The 24,840-nt window shown below is 46.6% G+C and overlaps 1 protein-coding gene across 2 annotated transcripts in view; it reads left to right on the forward strand.

Moving 5' to 3' along the window:
• The window catches only part of MPRIP (myosin phosphatase Rho interacting protein), a 94,252-nt gene extending 69,965 nt beyond the window's left edge, over positions 1-24,287 (forward strand). Inside the window, exons 16-24 of one of the 2 annotated variants that reach the window (XM_062587939.1) lie at positions 742-4,608; positions 7,757-7,904; positions 8,501-8,618; positions 9,364-9,523; positions 9,716-9,835; positions 10,348-10,434; positions 11,223-11,385; positions 11,862-11,947; positions 16,113-24,287. In XM_062587939.1, coding sequence (XP_062443923.1) covers positions 742-4,608; positions 7,757-7,904; positions 8,501-8,618; positions 9,364-9,523; positions 9,716-9,835; positions 10,348-10,434; positions 11,223-11,385; positions 11,862-11,947; positions 16,113-16,184 — 4,821 coding nt within the window. In that variant the 3' untranslated portion in view covers positions 16,185-24,287. Of the gene's footprint in view, positions 1-741; positions 4,609-7,756; positions 7,905-8,500; positions 8,619-9,363; positions 9,524-9,715; positions 9,836-10,347; positions 10,435-11,222; positions 11,386-11,861; positions 11,948-13,164; positions 13,231-16,112 lie in introns of both variants that reach the window. The other variant, XM_062587938.1, reaches the window with a different exon arrangement.
• Positions 24,288-24,840: the final 553 nt, after the last annotated feature.

Consider the following 24,840-nt stretch of genomic DNA (forward strand, 5'->3'; position numbering starts at 1 on the left):
TTTTACATTCTCATCTTTCTCTGCCCTTCACTTGTTGGGCTTTTTGTTTTGTCCTTTTTTTTTTCTTACAGGTAGACAAATTAGATCCTTCCTAGTCTTAAACTTTAGCATAACAGCATCTCTTTAATATGATGAGCAGCCAGTAAGCCCTGTTTAGCAGTCACAGAAATGACATTGCCACGATGGCTGTCCTATATCCCTGCGTTTTGGTGGGATGTGATGTCATTTACTTTCACCTCACTTTTCTGTTGTTGTTTTTGTTCGGTAGGACTGTGTTACTCGAACTGTGCACTTTTTGCTTCACAACCACCCAACCAAAGACACTAAAACAAGAAGTTCCGTTCTTCTCAGCCAGTTCCCATCCTCCTCCTCGTTCTCACTCCCTTCCAGTTATTCTCTTGTCTTTCTGTCTCTGTTTTACTGCTGGTGTTTCTTTTTCATTATTTTTTGGTTCTGTTTGGTTTTGATTTTTTCCTTGTAGCCTGTTACCGTAGAGCTGTTTTGATGTTATGGTCCGTGTTTTCTGTTACTGGAAAGCAGTTGTCATGTGTTAAAAAAATAAAAGTTGGTTAAAACAAAAAAAAAAAATTGTGCCAAGAACAAATCTTCCCAATTGGAGCATGTGGGTAGCAGCCAAAACAGTGCAAGGAGCCTTTCCGTGGCCTGCCTGGCCAGAGGTGTGACACTCAGAAGGGAGAGCCAAGAGTGTTACTAATCTAGTATTTAATCAATTTTTTTAAGACCGAGGTGGCCGCCTCGCCATCAGGTGCCTGGCAGAGGCTCCACAAAGTCAATCAAGATCTCCAAAGCGAGCTGGAAGCCCAATGCCAGCGTCAAGAGCTAATCAATCAGCAGATTCAGTCACTGAAACGTAGCTATGCCGAGGCTAAGGACGTGATCCGGCACCACGAAGCCGAGATTCATAGCCTGCAGGCAAGGCTCAGTAATGCCGCAGCAGAGCTGTCCATCAAAGAGCAGACACTGGCCAAGTTGAGGAGCGACCTGAAGAGTGAAAAGGAGAAAGCCAAAGAGCAGCTGGAAGAGTGGCAGCATGGTGAGGCCACTCTGAGCTCACAGCTAAAAGCCAGCGAGCAAAAGCTGAAGACCGCAGAGGCTCTGCTCCTAGAGAAGACCCAGGAGCTACGGGACCTCGAAATGCAGCAAGCTTTGCAAAGGGATCATCAGAAAGAGGTGCAGCGGCTCCAAGATAGGATTGCAGACCTCAGTAGGCAGTTGAATGCTAGCGAACAAGCCCGGATCCTAATGGAAGAGAAGTTGCAGAAGAACTATGAGGCTTTGCTGGAAAGCTGTGAAAAGGAAAAGCAGGTTTTAATACGGAGTCTGAAGGAGGTGGAGGATAAGGCCAATGAGTATGAGAATCAGCTACAAAATAATGAGCAGCAAATGGAGATTCTGCAGAAAGAGAAACTGAGTGCAAAATTTGAAGGCAGCGAGATTGTCCACCAGCTGGAGGAGCAACTGGTGATGAAGGAGGCCAGTATCCAGAAACTCTCGGAGCACATCAAGGAGCTTGAAAGGGAGAGAGATCAGATTAAATGTAGGTTCCATGAGCTCATGAATCAGGTTGCGGAGTCGGACAATGAAGTTGCAAAGTTGCAAGCAAAGTTGAAAATGGAAGAGACCAACTACCACAATCTGGAGCAATCATTTGAGGAAGTATCAGATCAGTTCCAGAGTGTGCAAAAGGTGCTGAAAGAAAAAGAAGAAGAGCTGAGACACGTTAAGGAAATGCACTTGAGAATTGTGGAGAAGAAAGATCAAGACCTCAGTGAGGCTCTGGTTAAAATGGTTGCTTTAGATAGCAGTTTAGAGGAGACTAAAGTAAAGCTAAAGGCCAAAGAGGAAGCTTTAAAGAAATTAGCTAGTGTAGGCACAGCTCCGTGTGCGGAGGAGGTGGAAGACCTTGGCCCTAATGTCGATGCTGATGAAAGTCATCCTTCTCAACTGGGGCAGCATCTGCAAATTCATGATGTCCTTCCAGCTCTGAATTATGCACTGAAGGAAGAGGAAGATGAAGTTCTTGAGACTAGCCAGAGACAAGCAGAAGAATTCGGCTCTCCATCCAAAGCTGCAGAGCTCCAGGATCAGGAGTTGGTTCAGAAAGCCTTAGCAAAGCCTGATATAGGAATCATGGGTGCCAAGAGGCAAAGAATCCGTTTCTCAAGCATCCAGTGCCAAAAATATATACATCCAGATGGATCGGAGAAAAACTGGACAAGTAGCACCTCTTCAGACACGAGCCAAGACAGATCATTGTCTGAAGAAAGCATGTCATCAGAGCCAGCTCTTGGTTACCCATCCTCGGGGACAAGTGACTCTGAGACCTATCTCTCAATCATCCATTCTCTGGAAACCAAACTTTATATTACAGAGGAAAAGCTCAAAGATGTAACGATGAAGCTTGAAAGCCAGCATGGTCATAATCAGGAAACGCTGATAGCCCTTCACCATCAGTGGGCCAACACAGAGTCTCAGCTTCGGGAACAGCTTCAAACTAGCTTATCTCAAGTCAGTGCTCTGATCTCACAGCTGGAAAATGAGAGGCAGGAAAAGTTCAAGCTAATAGAAAATCACATGAGCGAGCTGGGAGGTTTCCAAATGAAAAATGATCAAGCACTGACTTGCTTAGAGAAATGCAGGGAGCAGCTAAGATCTCTACCCAAATCAGACAAGGAAAAAGAGAGTGATTTGTTTCTTGTTACTCTGTCCAGCATGGAAACAACCTTATCAAATGCAGTCCAAGCCTTGAGAGGGACACCAATCTCATCCGAGTATCAGCAGAGTGAAAGCCTTATTCCCCAAACCCCAGCCTCAGAAGGGAATTTTTTGAGTGAAGAGGAACATGCCTCGAAGGAGCAGCAAGTGGAAATGTTTGATGCCGGCCAGCTAAGATGGCTTTCTGAAAGAGTGGCATTTGAAGCCTCTCTAATCAACCAAATAGCAGAGTCTTTGAAAAATGCAAGCGCTGAGATATCACAGATTCTCAGAGAGATCCAAGGAACAGCTGAGGTGGTTTTACTAGAGCCAGCAAATGTTTCTCATGCAGCAATTGATTTGGCCAGCATCCTATCTAAGAAGTTGCTACTGGAAGGGGAATTTTGGAGCCAGGTGGAGGAACTAAGAATGCACTTGAGCACCAGAGAAGAAGCAGCAGAGGGCAAAACGGAAACAGCAGGTTTGGGCTTTTCACCATGTTTTCTCAGCACAGTAGCAGATGCTACTTTGATCAAGGCAGAACTTGGGTTTGTTGCACAGAAAATGAGAGAATCTTTTCATCAGAGATTAAAAACAATTGAAGAAGACCTTCATAATACCAAAACAGCTCTCCAGCAACATAAATGCATGTTGGAGGAAATCATCAAAGCATACAGGACTCCTGATTTTGACAGAGTCATACATCAGATTTCTGAAGCACTTGAAATTCAAAAAGATGCCACAGAAGGAACCCAAATATCCTGGGATGGGAGCCATCTACAAATGATGCCCTATCAGGAATTAGCCAAGATGGACGAGACTTGCAGTTTACCAGGACATAGTAGTGAAGCTCTTGTTTCCATTCAAGAAGATCTTGCCCAACAACTAAAGGACAAATCAAGTGTTCTTAAGGAAATATCTGTTGCCTTACTATCGCTGCCTCCTGAGGAAGCAATGAGAGATTGCCAGAAGCTCCTAAAGATATCTCAGAGTCTTTCATATCATTCATGCATGGGAGACCTTGAACGGTATTCATCTTTGTTAGTTCAAGATGCAATTGTTCAGGCTCAGGTTTGTTACACAGCTTGCAGAGTCAGACTGGAGTATGAGAAAGAGCTGAAGTCTTACAAAGAATCCTTGCAGAGCATGGATGCACTCTGCCAAGAACGTGTAAAGACGGTTTCTCTCCTTCGGGATGAGTATGAAGATTTGCTTAGAAAGCAGCAAGGTGAATATGGTGAGGTGATAGCCATGCTTGAACGAGAGAATGCTGATCTGAAAGCAAAGGTATCCCACCTTGACAGTCAACGAAGGCTGTTGGAGGAGGAAGAGCATAAACACAGCAAAAGCATCAGTGAATTACAAGGCAGATACGAGGAGGAGATTCGAAATGTGATAGAGCAGCTGAACAGGACAGAGGACACTCTAAAGGCTGAGAGAACAGAGGGCCTAAACCAACTTGACGCCGTTGTCCGTGATAAGCAAAACATGGAGCGATATCACCTTGAGCAGATGCAAATGTTGGAGGATAAGTTCCAGGCCAAGATAAAGGAATTGCAAGTCATCCACAACGAGGAACTGCAGACGCTGCAGGAGCACTACAACCAGAACCTGCAGCACCTGCAGGAGACCCTCGATGAGTATCAGAGGCAGCACCCTGATGCTTTGTCCTCGGAGGGGCTGGACGATGGGAGAACGCAGGTGGCCGACGGGCCTGATGGCAGGGTGCAGGTCTCTGAGAGTGAGCTGGACTCCATGCATGGCCTGAGAGAGCGCATCCAGGAGCTGGAGGCCCAGATGAATGTCATGAGGGATGAGTTGGAGAACAAGCACCTGGAGGGAAATGCTTCAACTTTGAGGGAAAAATACCAGAAAGACTTTGAAAACTTAAAGGTTTTAATACTTTTAATGTTTTCTGCTTTCTGCCGTTGAGTATACTGGGAGGGTGCAGTCAGTCATACTTGCAAAACCTAGGGGCATCCTCCTTGAGAGCCAGCACACGTAAACAAGAGCAAAATTGTTAAAAAGGCCTTTGTAAGGCATGTTATTTTTTTTAATGCTTGCTTTTTTTCTGTGCTGAAGTATTCTAAATGCATTGCTGAGGGCCTCGTCTTCATGGGAGAGACTTTATTATTGGAAGTGGTCTCTGTGGCAGGTTCTGCTGGTTGTGTGGTGGGAGGGAGAGTTTCAAAATACCTCGATAATGTCATACGCCTCCTTAAGCATGAACATTGTAGTGTTTTTTGCTCATACTTTTTGTTTGTGACTTCCCTTTAATAGTGTTCCTCAACTCTGTCTTTCCCAGTCTGATCAAATCTCCAGTCTGTCTCTGCTGCCCTCCAAACTGTAAGATGAAATGAAAACTTGTGCTCTCAAAATGTATGTTCCTGGGGAAAGTAGCTGTAAAGGGATGCCAAATTCTATAGCAAAACAAATATCCTAAGTGGCTGAGAGGGAAATCACGTCGGTATTCTGTTCCAGCAATTCTTTGCATAACAAACAGTGCACAGTTATCAGAAGCCCAGACTAGGTGCAGAAAAACCCAGTGGCAATGAAATGCATTTGTTCAAATTGCTTCAGCAGTCAGGACTGGCTGTAAAACTAGCCTTAGATGTTACAACTTCTAAAAATCTGTTGGGTTTGATGTTTTGCTTTTGATCTGAGACCATTTCCAGTTAGGAGATGGTTTTAGGGTGGTAGAGAGCTTCCAAGAGCGCTCACGGACGATTGAACAAGAGGAAAGGAGGGGTACCCAGGAGATCAGCTGATTCAGACTGCAGGCAAAGACCAAGGCTGTGCTGGCGATGCTTTCAAGGAGCAGTCATTCTTCCAAGTCAGCAAAAACGTGTTCAAGTAATGGGAGAGCTTGCTTCCAGCAGCAAGATCCTGAGAGCACATTTGGACTGGGAATAAAGTGTGCCTCAGCTGTAGCCAAATAGTGTTTTTACTCTGAGAAGAGCAGTAGCGCTGCCACATCCCTTCTCCTTCACTGAGGGGTTGAATCGGATGTTGCTGGGTAGATCAGAGTGAGGTTGTGATGGTCACTTAATGCTCTCTGCCCCATCGTCTAATATCCCTTAGGAAGGAAAAGCCCTTGAACCTCCTACTTGCTGCTGGTCATGTGCACGGATAATGCTGCCTTCCTGAGAGCCGTGCACAACGCAAGGTTGCTTATCCCAAGGAGCGGTCTTGTGTGAGGAGAAGCAGAAGGGTCAGAACCAAAGCAGAGGCAATTGCTCAAAAATAATGACAAGTAATGGACCTGACGGCCCTCCTGTGTTTTCAAATTTGCTTCCAGTTGAAGACTGCCAAAAATTGTAGTTTGCCTGGAGGGAGAGCAAGCAGCCTCTTCTGGGCAGAGCAGGACTGGAGGAGCACGCATGAGTCCTGGCCTGTCTGTGCATCACTGTCTGCAGCACAGGGACAGAAAGGAACATACAAACTTCTCGTAGTTAGAAAGCCAGCTAGGCACTTTGAAACCTCTCTCACTTACAGGTTAAAATGCTTGTTTCTTCTCTTCTGAACCTGATGGAGAACATAGTATCAATAGTACTAGATACTTGTCTGTGCATTGTTGAATGTCCTGATTTATAGCAATGCATTTACAATACATTGAACATTGGATCTACAAACCAGAACTATCAAGGAACATTAAAGATTATCCTGCAATATTAGATGCATAAACAAGAATCCTGCCAGGCTGCTTCATACCACTCTTTAGTCAGCCAAGTCCCAACAAGTTCTGGCACTGAATTAGGAATTTCAAAAAATAAAGCTGAGAAAATGAAAAATGCCTCAGGAGCAAAACTTAAAGGAGAGGAAAAAAGTACCAAAGATGAGAATTGGGAACCAGAACGACACGTTACATTGCATTAGGCAACAAACTGGTAATGCTGAGGAGTGTTAGTTAATATAGGTCGGCACGTGGTGGTCACAAGCACTTATGTTGCTGGGGGAGTGAATTTGTCCCCCTTAAATTTTGCCTGGAGTCCCAGTGACTCCCTAGGTGACAGTCCTCACTTCCCTTTGAAAACTCTAGTGTGAATCAAGAAGAAATCCACTGGAACTGGGAAAGTTGAGTAATGCCAGTCTCAAACGTTAAAAAAAGAGGAAGTCCGATGCTGTGACTTGCTGCAGGTTTGCACCCAGCCGTCCGGCTGCTCGGTTCCCTGTGCACGTCCCCGCCGGCGCGGCGCATGCGACCGCGCCGCGTCTCGAGTCCTGCTCGCACCATGTCCCGCTTGCCTCCGGGCGAGCGCGTCTGCGGCTTACCGAGCTGCAGCTCCCCCCAGTTTGCTCTCCTGCCTCGTCTCTGCAGCCCTGTTTCCACCTGCGATGCCTGATGAGCTTGGCGGGGCGGCCGGGCCGGCGGCCGAAATGGAAACGGGCTTGCCGCAGCAGGAGTGCCGAGTACGCGGCTTCTCCTTGTAGAGCTGGTGGCTTCATCTGGGGAGTATCGTGCAGCTGGGCACCTCCTTCAGAAGTGAAAGAAAAGCCCAAATCCCCTCCTGGATCTGACACCTGCCCCGGGGAGCTCAGGGGGCCGCGCGGGTGGCTGGAGACCCGGCGATGAGGATCACGGGTTTCCGCTCCCACCCCACAGGCGCCTATGGAAAAGGGGTTGCGTTTGGAGGGTTGTGGTTGGACCCCCACCGATGCAGAAGCAGGGTGTGTGCCTGGGGCAGAAGCAGCAGCCTCGGATTCAGGAATCCCCACGGCGCTGTTCCCAGTAGAGTGGCCCTATGTCCTGGCCTAAGTTCACTTCTAGTAACAAAATTAGCAGATAATTTCCCATATAGCTTTCGAGGTGACACTCAGTTGTGAATTAAGGCAATGTTGCTGTTGCGAGCTGTCTGCGTGCCACCACAGAGGTGGTTGGGCCTGGAAAGCAAGAGTGGCAGAAGACAGCAGAGAGGACACACAAGTTGTTTTTAAAGCGCTGGTGATCTAATGAAAGCCCAGCGCACTCAACACATGGCTCCTGCTGGGCTCTCCGCCGCGGTGAGCCTGGGCCAACCTCATCTCCTTGTCTCTTTTGCAGGCAACATGTGAAAGGGGCTTTGCAGCCATGGAGGAGACGCACCAGAAGAAGATAGAGGACCTGCAGCGGCAGCACCAGCGGGAGCTGGAGAAGCTGCGCGAGGAGAAAGACCGCCTGCTGGCAGAAGAAACTGCTGCCACCATTTCAGGTATGGGGACACACCAGAGGGACCCCACGGGGTGGGTCCGTGTTGACAGCCGCACAAGGGTGGTTTGGAGGTTTGGAGGAGCCCGGGATGAGGTGGGATGAGGAGGACAGGATAATGAACACACATTTTGGATGGAGGACCATCTCCTGGCTCGCCTCTGGGCTGGGTATGCCTCTCCTTGGCTGTAACACAGTTTGATCAGTTTTCTGTTCTAAGAAAGGCGTTAGTCATTCCTGTGGTTAATTTATTGCTGATTCCACAATGATTTCATTCTTCAGTACCACTGGGAGTTTTCAAGTACTGGAACCCAGGGTCTCTGCATTAGCAGGCCCATAATTCAGGAAGCAACATGTGAATCGGACAATTGTTTGGACTTTATTAAAAAGCAGGATTTGCAGAAGCCTTTTGGCCGCCTTATGGCCAGTGGAACATAATGAAGCAATTGTGAGACAGAAGGATGGCTCGCTGGGATGACTCACTTTTTTGTTCCCTTAAACAAAAAAATAATCCCCATCTCCAAAAAAACAAGTCCTTTGGACTGAGTGGTGACTGTGTCACCTCCTCCTGAAGTGCTAATCCTCTTGCGCCCCGTGCAGCCATCGAGGCCATGAAGAACGCCCACCGGGAGGAGCTGGAGCGGGAGCTGGAGAAGTCCCAGCGCTCCCAGATCAGCAGCGTCAATGCCGATATCGAAGCCCTCCGGAGGCAATACTTGTAAGATGAGCTCTTGCTGTCTGTCTGTCTCTGTTCCTTGCAGGAAGGTTACGCTTGCAGGAGACCTCTTTCTCCTCTTTGGTTTTAGCAATAGGTTAGAATCAGATCCATCATCGTAGGGGATCTCTTCCCTCTGTAGTGACCCAGCTGTGCCCATCCACATAAGTGTCCCTGGACCACTGAAATCCTGCTGCCTTGCTGTCACCAGACGTAGCAGATGCGCCAAGACGTTGCTGCTTTCCAGGCAGCTGTAACATGAGGATTGTCAAAGCGAATATCGCTAAACCAGGCAAAGGCACTTTGCGCTCAGTGGCAAGGCTGACCTCCTACTGGAGCTGGAAAAAAGAGCCCAGCGGCTTCAACCTTACTGCCTCTATATACGGCAAAAGTGGGTGTGCAGACGCATCCTTTTGTGGAGGCTCAGAGCAAACGTGATAGATTTCTGCTCTGGTTTTGGCTATTTGAAGAAAGCCAGGTAGTTAACTTCCCGGGGAAAGGCCTCCTGCCTCCTTTGGTGCCCCGGCCCTTGAGTGCCACAGGGCACTTGAGTGCGAGGGGAGGCTTAGCTGACTCTGGGCTTGAGGTTCTTCCTAAAGGGAGGGTGCAATTCCTTCGCCATCCCAGGCACTTTGTGATTTGTGTCCCTGGGAAGAGCCTGCCGGGTTGCTGGGGACGCTGTGGGGCGCTGCAGAGGCGAGGCCGCGTGTGCGGCGAGGGTAGAGCATGGCCGCTGGGTCCTTTGCAGGGAGGAGCTGCAGTCGGTGCAGCGGGAGCTGGAGGTCCTTTCGGAGCAGTATTCCCAGAAGTGTTTGGAGAACGCCCACCTGGCGCAGGCGCTGGAGGCTGAGAGGCAGGCCCTCCGGCAGTGCCAGCGGGAGAACCAGGAGCTCAACGCCCACAACCAGGTAAGGCGCCCGTTCCCATGTCCTTGTGGCACTGTCTCACGAGGAGGGTGGGTTTGCGAAGCCAACAGGATGAAAGGTCCCCTTGCAGCTCTGGGCACCCCAGAAAGCCGGAGAGAAGCTGCTGTCGCAGCCTCTGGCCTGAGCCGCTGCCACGTTTGCTCCGTTCCCACCGTGGCTCTCTCCTCTTCCCAGGAGCTGAATAACCGCCTGGCTGCGGAGATCACGCGACTGCGGACGTTACTGACTGGGGAGGGCGGGGGAGAGGCTGCTGGATCGCCTCTCACGCAGGGCAAGGATGCCTACGAGTTAGAGGTAAGTTTTCTGCCCTCCCGTAGCGCTGCTGGGCCGCAGGGGCTGCGTTCGAGCGCGCGAGGAGCCTGCAGGCCACCCCGCAGCACGTCCACGGGGCAGGCGAGGGCTGCGCGGTCTGCGCCACGCGTCAAAGGGGTGCAGTGGAGGCAGGAGCTCTTGGCACTTCAGGCCAGAAAAGCTACCATCCCCTTCTCCGTCTCCTGCTCGTCCCACGGGCTTCAATGCATACAAAGCAGTGGGGACTGACAGACAGCAAGGGACGTGCAGGAAGCACAGTGGCGATCCGAGCACGGGCGAGCGTGCCTTGCAGTTGCCGCAGGATCCAGGAGTAACTTTCTCGTGTGAACTAAAAGACGTGTGAATGAGCCACTTTTTGCAAGTGTGGGCAGGGAGCAAACAGGGGCACGAACACGCAGCCCTGGCCTGGCTGTCACCAGGCCCAGCTGGTGACCTTCTCCAGCCAGCTCTGCACCGTGCTCTGGTGGAAAACGTCACTGCTGTTGTTCCTACAGGTCCTACTGCGGGTCAAAGAATCGGAAATCCAGTACCTGAAGCAGGAGATCAGCTCTCTCAAAGACGAGTTGCAGACAGCGCTGAGGGTAATGTCTGGGACAGGCCTGTTCCTGTGAATGCTCATAAGGGCTGTGCGCTCCTCCTGTGCGTGTGCTCTTAGAAATCAGCTAGCTTACCCCAAGATTTGAAACATTTAATTTTTTTTCCCCCCAATTGAATTCAGTATCCGTTTTGGTGTCATTGATAAAGCATTCCACTACTGAATCAGTCCAGGATTTACCCCTTCTCCCTTCCTGTGGGAAAACATCACCTTCAGTGTTTTCTCCTGGTTTCCTATCAGATCAGATTTGAAATGGCAAAAATATTCAGTGTTGCAGATTTGCTCAGCCTCCTCACATCAGATATGGTTTGCTCTCGACAGCCTGTTTGCCAAGGCCAGTTCTAGGAATTCTAGTTCTCTTCAATGTCTTAACTAAAATTAAAACCCACAAACAAGTAATCTTGTAACAAATGGACTAGCATGCATGGGCAGCATTGCATGCTAGTTGGAGAAATCAGAGCTTTCTGCATAACTTAAGTAAGTTTTGTGTTGCTGTTAGATGCGGCTTCAAGAGCATGCGTAAAATATGTGGATTGCCCCCAGCTGAGCGTTCAGCAGGACAACTGGAATTTATCCCTGCCGTCAGCAGCCAGCTCCTGTAATTGTAAAGTGCAGAGTAGGGAGGAAAAAAAAGTGCTAGGTGAGCAGGGCATTGCTCCAATGCGCTGTCCTTCTTCCGGCAGCTTTTGCCAAGCTTCTCTTCAACACGTTCATAAACCCCTTGGCTCCGATTGTGTGTCTTACTCTGTCGGGTTGTTCTTGTTCCTTTGCCAGGATAAGAAATACGCCAGTGACAAGTACAAAGACATCTACACAGAGCTGAGCATTGTGAAGGCCAAGGCAGACTGTGATATCAGCAGGTTGAAAGAGCAGCTGAAAGCAGCCACAGAAGCTCAGGGAGAGAAATCCCCTGTGAACACCACTGTATCGGGATATGGTCAGTCCTTCTCCAGCTGCTCTAAGCAATCTTGGTTTTCTGATCTAACACATGCATCCTGGAGCACAAGCTCTTGTGCACTAGTGGGTCCAGGTGTAGGACTTTGTACGGTGCTTTTTTGCCATTTCATACCGCTTCCTGCCTCTGCTCCTTGCAGACCATCTCGCCAGAGATGGCAAGGAGCAAATGGGCCTGAACTGCCCTCCCCATGGCAGTTCCTCCTTCCAGCCGGAGGATGGGAAGCTTGTGGTCTTCAGTAGCCTTCTGTCATTGTGCATCATGAAAGCCTCATGCTGCATTTAGTATGAAGGAGCAGAGGCCCTGGAGAGTCTCCTCTGTCCTTAGGGCAGTGCTGCTTGAGTCAGGTTCATTGGGGGCGTTTGCCCAAGCTGCGAAGGCAGAGAAGTCCCCAGCCTTGTTCCTTACAGGAAGCCTGTGGGCACCAGGCTAATGCTGTCTCTTTTGCTTCTCCCCAGATATTATGAAATCAAAAAGCAACCCTGATTTCTTGAAGAAAGACAGATCCAGTGTTAGCCGACAACTAAGGAATATCAGGTCAAAGGTAAGTTCACATCTTTCCTTGTACGCTGTAAATGCCCAATGTTGCTCTCCAGTGGGAGTTCCTGGGGAAACCATGGAGCAGATTGACGAACTTGGTAGGGGGAAGAAAACAGAATTTCTGCCTCAGTAACGCTAGCCTGGATGGCACTTGAGAGAAAAAAATAGCTTTCGAACAAGAAATGGCTTGCTGTGCACCGAGCACGGCCCCCGCCTCCATGGCGCCTTGTAGGGCAGGCGTTACTGCATCTGCCGAAATTTAGGTGTGAAGTTGCTCCCCACTTGAAAAAAGTATGCTGTTCACCCTGGTTTTTGGTCTTTCACAGGAGGATTCTCGCAGTATTTGCTCCCCCGTTTCTAGTTGGAATTTAGGTGGTGTCAAAAGGTGGAAATGTGCACATCATTCTAGATTTTAGTGCTCAGCACTGCAAGCTTTTAGATCTTTATATGGAATAAAAGTGCCTTGGTGCTGAGCATATTTAACACACACTTTTCCTGTGTGTTAACACGGCACAGATGGCCCTGTGTGGTTCTCCAGCCATTCTGTACTTGCTGTTAGTCCCAAAGCCCAGTAACGCTGTGCCAGGCTCGTCTGTGCTTGGGCTGCCGACTGCCAGAATTTCATCATGTTACGCACTCGTTGTTTCTGTGGGACCACAGGAAGAAGGGCAAATAAAGCCGCCCAGAAGGCATCATTAAACATAGTTCAGTCAGAAAGGAGATCAGCATGGGCAAAATTTGCTTTGCCTCTCACCACTGGATATTGGGTGTCTCATGCTAGTGTTTGAAGTGGCTGGGATTCAGGCAGAGCGAAAAGCCCAGCAGGCAAAGGCTTCTCGCTCTGTGCCCACGCTGGGGAAACGATCGTCACCCGAGCTCTGCAAGCGGTAGTTCATCAGCCTGCGGGGTCCAGGCTGCACCAAGTAAATACAGGGTCTCTCTGCTTATTTAAGGGTGCAGTGCAGGCCTGGCTTTGCAGACTTGCTGTGCCAGATCTGATGTTTGGTTTCCCGTCACCACTTCAGCTCAGTCCTCATGGTCTCCCGTCCTTGTGGGGGGGAAGGAGGAGAGCAAGCATGTGCTCTGCTGTGGGGCACGCTGCCTGCTCTGTCGCTGCCATGGGGAGGGGGGTGCCGGGCAGGGCTGCGTGAGCACCAATGCATTTAGGATTTATGAGCTTCTTGTTTTGTTCTTTCTTTATTTTGCTCTTTCCTTCAACAGTCCGTTATTGAGCAGGTCTCATGGGATAACTGAAATGAACCCGAGTCCAGGTTCCCTGCCACGTAGGTAAACAAACCGGCACCCACCAAACGACGCAGCTGCCCACTGGAGCGGCCCACTTTTGCATGCACTGCTCACACCTCCGTGGCAAATGAGAGCCCTTCTTCTCCTATTGACTGACTGGTTTATTTACTGTTAATGATTTTACTGGGGATCAGGGAGTTGGAGGGGAGAAGAGAGCAGACCCAAGATCCATATAAAATGCAGCCTCTCTGGCTCTTCCCTGGGGAATATGGCTTTCTCGTCTTCCCACTCCTCCCACCCTCACCGACACAGCTAACCATCACAGACAGGACTTGGACACGGTGGGGCACGTTTTGCCGTTTGCTGTGTCGGGAGTGTGGAACACTGGGTGTGCATGTTTGAATGACTGTGCATGCCTCAGACTAAACGTTAGCAACATGCAGACCTTGTAGGAAAAACAGCCTTTGTGGTGTTAGCCAGAGCAGAGGATCGGTGATGCCTATGAGCATTTCCTCCTCAGAAGAGAGCAGAGGGTACGTTAGATGAGACCAGTAGCACCCACACCACACACACGTTTCCCATGAAGGCCCATAGCTTGTAAAACAGTGCCCAGGTCTCAGCTGCAGAGAGGATGTCCTGAATTTCCCTTGCCTGTAATTGCTGCTTCTTTAGGTTGATCCATGCCAGAGGAGAAGAGTCCTCCTTGCTGAGTAACCTCTTCCTTCTGCTCTCCAGGCTTTCTCCAGCTCCCTGGTGTTCCCTCCACTGCTCTTCATCACTTGGCACTGCACCTCCATCCCACATGTTGGCTGGAGGCTTCAGAGCTCATCCAGCAGAAGGAGGGAGCTGATGAGAAAAGGGGCTAATTCTCACAATACAAATATCTTGAGTAACCAGAGGCAACAGTAAATGTTGTTGGCCCATGGTGAAGACTGAAATGAGACTACCTGCAGAGGGAGGGGAAAGAAAAGATAGGCAAGATCCCAAAAAAAGGTGATAGGGAGTTAGCTTGAGAGCTGGGGGAAGTCTGATGGAGGATCCCCTTTTTCACAGGATTTTACCTTACATTAGTCTGCCTTCATCAGCCCCTCTTCATCAGTAACTCAAATGATTGAGAAACTCCCTAAGGGGTGACTTTGCTGGAATTGTTACCATTAGGCAGAACAGTCTAATGGTTTATGTCGTTTTGTTCCAAATAATAGTAAATTTAATGTATAGACTGGAACGCATGGGTTGCTGCTAATTTAACAGGCCCAAAGTTAACTTCCTTTAGAAAATACATACTCAGATATTTCAATCTCCAGAGTTTCTCTGCTGTCAGCTGAAAAGAAAAAAATGCATCATTTGTAAGTTAAAAACAATCCATTTTAGTGCTTTTATTTCCATGCTGTTTCCCAAAGCTGTTCTGGATTTCTAGATCTGTGGGAGGAGAAACATTTTAAGGAGCTCAGGATTGTGGGAACCTGCACAACCTCGCGGCAAGTTTATGCACACCAAGTCCTGCCCTGACAACCACACATTAAAACCTGGCCCAAGAGTCTGAACTGCTTCTGTGATCATACAGTCCTCTGACACCACAGTCAAGGAAGTAAAAACAAAAAAAAGGGACATTGGTATCAATTAATAGAAGGGTCTTTGCATGCAGATCTGTGCCTCTTGAAGCAGCCATGCATTGGACTATAAAGCAAATACTGTTTGAGTTGCAGAGTGATTTAAGGGATCAGCTTGCATGCAGCAGAATTATCTGTGAGATAATTTGGCCCTTTTGGCACTCTGGCGGATGCCTGCTTCTGTCTCAGAGCAGATGTATCCCAGCAACGAAAGCTTTTACAGTGCGTTAGAGGGAGACCTTGCCTCTGCCCTGCAGGCCTGTCTGCTGGGGAGGGAGATGTCTGCACCTCCTGCAGCAGCAGCAAGCCAAGAACATTCACTGTCTGGTGCCCTGATCCCCTGTAGCTCTTACGCCACATCTTTGGGGCTGCAGGGAGGAGGAATGGCTGTCTTTGATCTTGTGCATCTCCTTGGGTTAGTTTCAGGTTAAAGCTGTCTTAGAGCTGGCAAGCTATTTGCTTTTGTGTTTCTGCCAGTCATGTAGCTGTTTCCCCAGATCCTTTGGTGTAGGTGACAGTAGTTTTCATAGATGCAAATGCTGAGGACTAGCAGGATGGAATTTTCTGTTTCATAGCTGGCTATCATGCCTTGAAATCTGGATGCAGTGTCTGAACTGCATCAGACATTGGATCCTGCTAGAACCTGAAGCAAGCATTTTGTTGAGAGTCCTCTGTCTAACCCTGTGCAATCAGCAGCTTTGGCTTGGGAAATACCCCAGGCTGGGGTTAGAGAAAGGGTGGGATTGTCACTGGCAATAAAATACAGTTTTCAGGGCTGGTTTGGGCAAAGCATGACCATTGACTAGAGTCAGGACCACCCAACATATACATGCATTCAATCAACGATACAATCATGCAAGCAGACGGGGAGGACCAGTGTACAGCTCCTTCTTCGCAGTGCAGTGATTTATCGTAGCAGAACCAAGCTGGACTACCTGGTACCCCTGAAATCCTAGCGTTCCACTGAAATTGCCCCAGCCATAATTACACTGCGGGCTCCAGGGATCATTTCCCAAGTCGAGCTAATCATGCTTTCAGTATTGTGTGCCTCTCATTCATTTCGGATACTTCACCTGATTAATTTGCAATCTCACCCTTTCTCTAGGCGTGATTTCACCAGTAACAGCATTCCATAACTGTGTGTTTTCTCTAGCATGTCCCACTAATCTCTGCGTCGCGGAGGCCATTCTCCTGCTGCCCACATTTCCTTTGCCTGAGCATCGCACCATTTCTGTGTGCCAGACCCCCACTGCCGTAGCCCTGTCCACTCCCGCCCTGCAGTGTCCGATGCCATCTTTCTTTTGTCTCTCCCAGAGTCTGAAGGAAGGCCTGACTGTGCAAGAACGCCTGAAGCTTTTTGAATCCAGGGACTTGAAGAAAGACTAGTTCTCCCCGCTCCGCTTCAACACGCGCACCTCCCAGCTTGAGGCAGCACAGCACCAGCACCGTTTGTCTCTCGTTCCTTACGATTGTCCTTGCTGTTGTTCGTCTTGGCGCTCCTGACGAGACTGAGCTCCGCGGTGGCGGTCCCTCGCCGCCACCTCTCACCTCCGCAGCTCCTTTTCCTGCTTTGTGAGACGCTTCAGAGACTCTGAGAGGGAGAGGAAGGGATTTTTTTTTTCCCCTCTTCAGCGCTTGTAGGAGAGTCCTTCCTTTACTGTAAACCATTACACTAAGTGTCAGTATTAAGGCTCAGTAGCCTATTAATAAGCTAGCTCTGTCGTACCAACTGTTTTGGTATAAAAGCAGGGCCGGGGTGGTATAGGCCGTACCTAGCTCTTACTGCTGTCAAGAGACCCAGTGCTCAGAGCACACCAGGAGCCTAATCTAACTGTTGATCTTTACTGCATTACTTGCACCTACAAGGTGGGGGGGGCCTGTGGGAAAGTGTCAGAGAGTGCAAGTCAGTACCTGTGTAAGCAGCGGGGAGGTACAACACTGACATTTCGCTGGGGGACGGAAGAAATGACTCTCCTGCCCCATGACAGTGCCGTATCCTGAATGTAGGTGTTACCGAAGCCCAGCGCGCTTTGGTGTCTTTCCAGATGGTTGTGGTTAGGGAGTTGCAGTTACTCACGCGCAACAGGTCTGCCCCATTGGCCATGTCTTTGTCGCCCTTCTCGCTGGTGCCCAGGTCTGAGATGCGTGTTTCTGGGACTGAGTCGTCAGGTCATTTTCTTGCCTCTGTTTGATCAAGCCCAGCAATCTTTTTGCTGTTACTCTCCCCCTCTCCTTGAGTCCTGTGTATCCTAGGGTCTGTGCGCATGTGAAACTCCCTTTTCCTAGTCAAAGAAGGAAAGTAGAGTAGAAAGTAGAATCAATACTGACTGAAAATGCACAGTGCTCAATGCATATAATGCTCCTTTTTTATCAGCTTCTTGAACTCAACTCTTCTTGTCAGCAGGGCAGCTCCTATATTTTAATTCTTTAATCTTTTCCTGAAATAAAAATCTGAAAACTTGTATGTGCTTCAGACCTTCTCAGTCGTAACAGTTTTCTTATTTAAAACATACAATTTAGCAGTGTGAGGCCAATAAACTGATACCAATTAAAAGTGAATTGAGAGAATGGGTAGCAATAGATGTAGCACATGGACAGCCTAATACTGGCTATCTTTCTGGAGGATCTGCAGACTCTGCTTTGCAGCAGTTGGACTGCATGGGTACCATGGCTTAATCCTGGGTTAGCAAGAACATTTCAATATGCTTTGGCCCTGTGAAGAGCCAGGGTCTTGCCTCACTGCTCAAAGAGAATGCCTGCCTGCTGCTGAACACAAACACTGCTCACCCTGGCCAAGAGCAGCGTTGAGATACCGTTCCAACACATTTAGAGTCCAACCTAATTTAGCCACCAAGCGATCCACAATACATCAGACTGTGCTTTTAAAAATATGCCCTAGCTTTTGTGTAAAGCTAAGCTTCCTCTTGCCTTTCAGGTGCTTCAAATGTGGTTTAAGCAGGCAGTGGCATTCAGGCAGATCTGTGCGTTTTCATGGCTAATTTGAGATCCTTAAGTAGGCATGGTGCTTTGGGCAGTGGCTGAGAGAGAGAGAGAGAGAGAGAGAGACAGACAGACAGACAGACAGACAGACAGACAGACAGAAGTGCTGCAGGCCAGTACTTGAGAAGTTCTCGCTACCAGCTCTGGAACTGGTAGTAGCCAAGGGCCTGGAGACAGGCACTTTCTTCGTGCCAGGCTAGGCGACAATGGGTGCTGACCAGCTTTCCTTTATCCTCCATCCTCTGATCCGTGATGAGGCCAACGGCTGCCTTATTCCCTCCTCCTGTCTTGCATGGCGGAACATAGCCTGTTGGGGTACAGTCAGCAGGCAGAAGCTGTTTGTCCCCAGCTTCGCACCTGTATGAAGGGCTTCCAAGTTAGCAATCCGCAAAGTGGAACCTGTCAAATTAGAGCTAACCTGTGGATGTGGATGGAGCTCACCATGCCGATCTTCTTTTATCATCTGATGACCTTTTAAAGCATAGACTGTTACTGATATGTAATTTTGGTAATGCTTAGTAATGGCTTTCTGCAGCCACGGCATGGGATCCTGCTTCCCTTACAGCTGAGATGGACTAGACAGACTCTTCCTACTTGTATCCTTCTCACTTTCTCAGCCATCTCCAATTTGTGTGTTCTGCTTAAGAGGTGACTCATGGAAGATTCCGAAGCTCTGTCACTACTCACGTGCATTGGTTTTCTCTATTCTGGCATCTCGGGCCTTTACGTATTTCAGTGAGAGGTCTGATTCTTCTCCTCACGATTGAGCCAAGGATGTACGTTTGGGTCCCAGTTCCAGCAGCAGCTGGGAACGTGAACTTCAATGGGATGTACAACCAGGTAAAGGCAATGTTGTCTTTGAATTAAATCAGGGACATTAGAATCTGCCAAGCAGCACAGCTTGCAGGACCAGCAGAGATGTCAGTGCTGTCACCCAGGCTTTTAAAAAGGTTCTGAATATTGCTTGGGTGAACAAACCCACTGTAGTTCATATATCATGTATGCCTTTTCTACATGTGACAGGAGACAGTCACATTTCCCGTATGCCTAGTGTGCTCCCTTCCAAACTTATCTGTATCTGCCCAGCTCTGAACAGAGATAGTTTTCATATTATTTCCTTTCTCATTGATCCAGGTTTGACTGTTGTGTGCTCTGCTCTCTGGTAGCTTTCATGCCCTGCTTCTCCTGGCAAAGGTATTGGGCCACAGAGTTATGACGAAAATTAGGGCTCAAGTAGTGTCATTTCTCTTCCCTTACAAGACTATGATGGATCCAGTGAATGAGCATCCAAGTAGGGTCTTCTTCCTCCTCCTGCTCTGTCAAGTAGGGTGGGACTTCAGCCTCTTAAGTCAACTGATCAGAATGTGTCCTGGGCTCCTTCTCTACAGGTGGACTCTGACCTTTCTCACATCCTCTAGAACATCTTGCTTTTCTTTGCTTATATCTCATTTGCTCAGGAGCACTTACTTACTTTAAGCATGAAGACTAAAGGTTGTCTTCTATTTGCAATTGCATGCTGGTGGTATAGAGGAGACAGGTTGAGGCCCTTTGTAGTACAGGTTCATGCCACCAAGCCTCTTGAGACTCTCCAAGGAGATTTTTTTTTTTTTCTGCCATACAAGAAGTCTTCTCTTGCAGCTTAGTCTAGGACTAGATGTTGAGCTTAGTGAGTGACAGCACCTTGCTTTCTTTGCCCTTTGATCCTGCTTTGATCCTTATTTCCTAATGTAGAGAATGGGTTTGATAAGTGGAGGGCACATTTGGTGTTGCTACACAGATAATGGAAACAGGCTGATGTGACCCAGAGCTTGGCTGGTTGCAGGCTGCCAAAGTAGAGCTCCCAGGAGCTTTAAGCCATGCATACTAGGCCATGTGCTCCAGAAAATTACATCCTCATCTTTTGTCTTGCCACATGTAAATACATTGATACAAAAATAAAAATATGGGTGAGCATTGGCAAAAAATACTGCAGTGTATAGCAAAGTAGAGTCATTTAGATGTTAGTGCAAGAAGGCAGAAGAAGGTGCAATTAAAATGCAATGGATAGCAAGCTGTGTAAAGCACGTTGGTTCTGAAGCAATGGAAGTTCCAGGGCATGGGTTAGAAAGCCTTTCTGTTTGTGCTCTGCCTCAAAATTGCCCTGTGAAGAGAGGCTATGAGGATTTAGTCTTGTTTGTACATATATAAAAACACACCAAGGTTTAAGAACATGAAAAAAACACCCAAGAAAACTTGCAAAGAAGAGAACACTTGTATAGCTTTTCTCTTCCTCTCTCTATATATACACACATATGCTAAGCAAAAGGTCATATAAAAGTTCTGGGCCACTTGGGTCAATTCTTCACTTGAGGAAATGCACACAGTATTTTGACTCTCAGATGAGAATCTGACAGGAGATGTGGCATAAACAAGGCTGATGCTGGATTTTTTTAACTTCCTTTCTTTCATCGTAGTTTATCTTCTTATCATAAAGAAAATGCCAGTCTGCTGATAACCTCCATCTTAACAGGCTCCCTGAATCATCTGTAAAAGAATCTGAATTGACGTTTGCTAAAACTCCTGTATAAACAGAATGAGACACTGTGGGCTCAGCTAGTCAAAATTTTGCCATTAGGGAACTATTAATAAATGCCTATTGGTGAACTTCTCTGGACCTTTAAACCACTGATAAAAGCTAAGTAGACAGACAAGTTCACTGAGAAAAAAAAATGGCACCAACAACAGCTACAGCCAAAACATGTTACAAGGAATGAGAACAACTGCAGAGGAAACACACACACACACACAGTGTATGGAGGAATGGGTGGGGACCATCTTCTGGTGACTATTATCATGGTTTTAGCAATGTCTAACAAGTCAAAACAATTAATTTTATTGCTTAATTTTTCTGCCTTAAAATACTTATCACTAAGCCAAGGGGTCTTTTATGAACATGGTGATGGGCTACTATACTGTCCCTGTTAAGAGCAGCCGTTAAGAGCAGCCATCAAGAGCAGGGTTAGGCTTCTTTTAAAAAGAAAGCAAAACAGAAAACCCAGCCCTGCTGTACAGAAGGCAAGGCCCCTCTCGGTGTCTTTAGCAGCTATGTCACGCTTTGGAGCAGCACTCCTCCGGATGTGTATAAACATGTACTGCAGTACTACCAGTTCTGGAGGGCACAGAAAAGACTTCTGAGAAGGAAAGATGCGGTGGAATGAACATGGCTTTGTTATGGACTATTGCAGGCTGGATTCCAGGTTTCATTCCATGCAGTGTGGCAACTGTCAGAGCACTTCTCCAAAGCATGAGGCAGTACATGACCTGCCTTGACATTAAAGAATGAAAGAGAACCACCAGCACCAGTAAACAGAGCCAGAACCTGCAGACAGAGAGAGTGAGAGAGGTGCTTAAAAAAAAGAAAAAAAAAAGAAAAGAAAAAAAGAAAAAGAAAAAGCCAGCTGGGAAACTTTTTCGCTAATAGCAATGGTCTTTAGTTATCCAATTTCTTCTTCCTGCTCCAGGCCTCATCCATTTTTCAAGATAAGAGAAATCAGTGACTCTTTACATTAGAAAGTGTGTGAAGACTGAGGAAAGCTATGGGGAGGAAGGAAGGAACAGAGGGAAAGCAAGCTAGAGGCTTTTAAATTCCAGCTACATCTCCCATCGCACGTTTCTGTGACACAGCAGCACAAGCTGCCGGTTGCCACTCCTTTTGATGTGGGCCAGGTACCTGCTGTACAGAATGAGGCAAGTCCTTCTACTAGGTGTTCTGCTTCAAATGCTCTTAGAGGGCACAGTATACGCACATTGAGTAATGTAAATGCAAGCTGCTGCATTTTACACTGCTCTACATTTAGTAGTAGTACTGAGATGTGAGGTTTATGAAAACCCAAGTGCAACAAAGCTACAGCCATATACATCTGCTAATTGCTTCTAATTTTTTTTTGCATAAAATTTTCTTACCAATTGCACCCTCTCTCCCTAAAACAGACCAAGTCCTTTTTAAATGTGACCTTTTCTTTGCTCACATATAAAAGCAGCAGCAAATTTATTCATTTGCTTCAAAGTTAAACTTGTGTGCTAATCTGCAAGCCAGAAAAAAAGCTAATTTTTCCTTCTGTAATAGAAGTTGACTGGAATGCATTTAAGCAGCTCCTCCCAGCATTGTAAAAATGTGTCACTTTTGTAACACTATATACTTGATTGGATTCCACTACTCTTTTGCATTTTTTGTGGTTCATATACAGTACTTAGTTTGTTGTGAACACTAAAGCACATGCACGCTCAGTGTAGCTTGCCTTTCCTCTGTAATTTTTTCCATTTTTTAAAAAGCTTTGTTATTCTTCTCTTTAAAAAAAATAATTTAAAGCCTGTATAGTATCCAAAGCACGCAATGTAAATATTTATTACTCAGAAATTAGTGGAGGGTTCTCTTTTGTGACTGTGTTTTTGATTTTTATATCTTATTTCGATAGACGTCCTGTTTGGGGGTTGGAAGAGGAGCGCTGAGTGTAATATGTTGAACCTGCCCTATCTTTCCTGATAGAATATTTGTTTTTGATGACTGTTATAAATATCTTTTCAAAAATTTTCTGCTGACTTACACCTTTAGTTTTGAAAATACCTGTCCAAAGAATGTGTACAGTCTGTTTGAGAACTGTAACCCTACTGCTCTATAAACTTTTTTTCTTTTCCAGAGAATTCAGTAATCTTGTATTTGATAGTGGCATTAACACCATGAGTGTGCAAACTGTTATCTATATATAGAGAGAAGTAGTAACTACTTTGTGCTAGAGCATATAAACTGTCCTTGCACAGTAACTTAGGACTGTTGCAGTGAGTGGACTAAGGTCCCCAGATCTCAAAACCTAGTGTGTGATGGTGTAACGCACTTGTGAATCATCATTGAAGATACTCTGTAAGGCTACCTGGACTTCACAAGGGAACTCCAGACCTAGCTCCCAGCTGTGCAGATACATATTGTACAACAGCATGGAAGTTTACTGTAACTTACATGATGTAAGTAACTGTTTAAATATAACTTTCAATACAATGTAGTTACTACTGAGTTGAACTTTTGTGATCCTACCACTGTAATACAACTATATTTCTTTCAAGAGGATGCAAAAGTACTGTTGCATGACCAGGGAACATGCAGGCTGAAAACAACACAGCTGTGTCAGCTCTGGTGGTTTTCCCTGGCTCAGCCTACATTTTGAGACTACTAAAAGAAACCATGCGTGTGGGATTTACTAGCAGAAACCTGATTAGCCAGTCAAGTTGGTACCAACCAAACTAATCCAGCTGGCCATGAACTAGTAAATAATTAGTGCAATTACAACCAATTATTTTCTCATTCTTCCTGCTTTCTTCACACAATGATTGTGTGCTGGATGTGACAAGAAAACTGACTCTTTGTTCTAAACTAGAGAGAGCAAAGTATGTTGTAAAATACTAAAGACTATGGTAAGTAGGAAAAAGGTAAGAATGCTTAGTCTTTGACCCATATTCACCTTCCCGGGACCTGGCGTTCTGGGATGTCTTGAGATTTTAAAGAATCATTTTTTGAAGGGATAAAAAGTTCTGGGGACAGAGAAGGAAACTTTGTATGTCTTTGGGTGATAACAGAAGTCACACTAGACATCCAGGTACTAATAAGTCAGTCTTCCTCCATCAACCTAATCAGAACTGAAGGCTCCCCTTAGTTCTGTTTTGTGCACACTGTTCACCAATGACTGAACCGTAACTGAAGGAGATTTGTTATGAATTAAAACGTACACACACCATGCTCTACCACTTGTATTACAAGAGCCTCTGCCCTCCTCCACTCCTTACGGAAATGACAAAAAACAATTTGCAAGTAATAAGAATGCAAAAGCCAGAGTAAACTACAAGGTAAATTTTCCAGGTCCTGTGGTGATGCAGTAGAGGCAAGCCCTCCATCTCTAATCTGTAATTTGACTGAGCGGCAACAATGACAGTACAGAAAGCACAGAAATCTCAGTGCAGTTGTGGATTACTACAGCTACACTACTGCTGGAAAAAAAACATGGATCAAATTCAGAAACGATTACAACAGGGTGGTAAGGAGAAAGAGGAACCACAGTTGTTCTAAAAACCCATCAATGTGTAGGTCTGAATGGCGTGTCTTAAGGAGAGGTTTCCACAGAACCATATTCATCCAGGAAATGATGCGTCAAACTTGATTAATTTCTCTCTGCAGAGGGGAGTGTGCGTTTGAGGCTCCTGTTTCTAAATGTGTGGGATCTTTTCTCCTTCCCCTCTCCCTTCCACTCCATTTTATTTCAGTGCTTTTTTAAGAGCCACTGTTCCTGATCAACTGTTCACTGTAATAGAAACGTCAAGTTTTGTCACAATATTTATTCCATACAAAATCTTGTGTGACATGCTAGGTTCCCGTGGATGTAGCTGATCATTTTTATTTTGTAAATATAATTACCTAACTTTACATAAACTATATCGTAATAAACTATTTTTGCACCACCCTTTGCATGCTGTGTAGTGAGGTGTTTGTTTCAAAAAGGACATTAATACAGAAAGAAAGTAGCAGAGGACAGAGCCTGAAACTGAGTCAGCTGTTTGCTTCTATAGTCATATTTAAGAAAGAAAATGCAATGAGTAGCACATCTCACCTCCCTTTTAAGAGCAGTAAAATGTTTAAAGTAGTGTAAAGCTAATGCTGCTGTAGTGGATTTACTAGGGAATGAACTTTCTCAGCTTCTTCTATAATTGCTAGGTATAGATAATAGCGATAGGCATTTCCCCCCTCTCTAAACCCATGCCAACTTTCTCTAACAGAACCGAGCAAACCTATAATCTGTTGCAATTACTCTCTGCATCCCAAGTAACACCTAGGCATAAGGATCCAATGGACTTTTAAATGATTTGAACCTTTGAAACTACCAATCTACAGAAACTTAAGATTTAAGTACAGAAAACTTAAGATGCTATTGAGCTTTTCTGTGAGAATGGCGTATTTAATAGGGCTAACCACAGCATTACAGTATTAAGTAATTGTGGTAACACAATGGTAAGACTTTTT

The sequence above is a fragment of the Rhea pennata genome, chromosome 15 (genome assembly GCF_028389875.1).
Source record: "Rhea pennata isolate bPtePen1 chromosome 15, bPtePen1.pri, whole genome shotgun sequence".
Classification (NCBI taxonomy): Eukaryota; Metazoa; Chordata; class Aves; order Rheiformes; family Rheidae; genus Rhea; species Rhea pennata.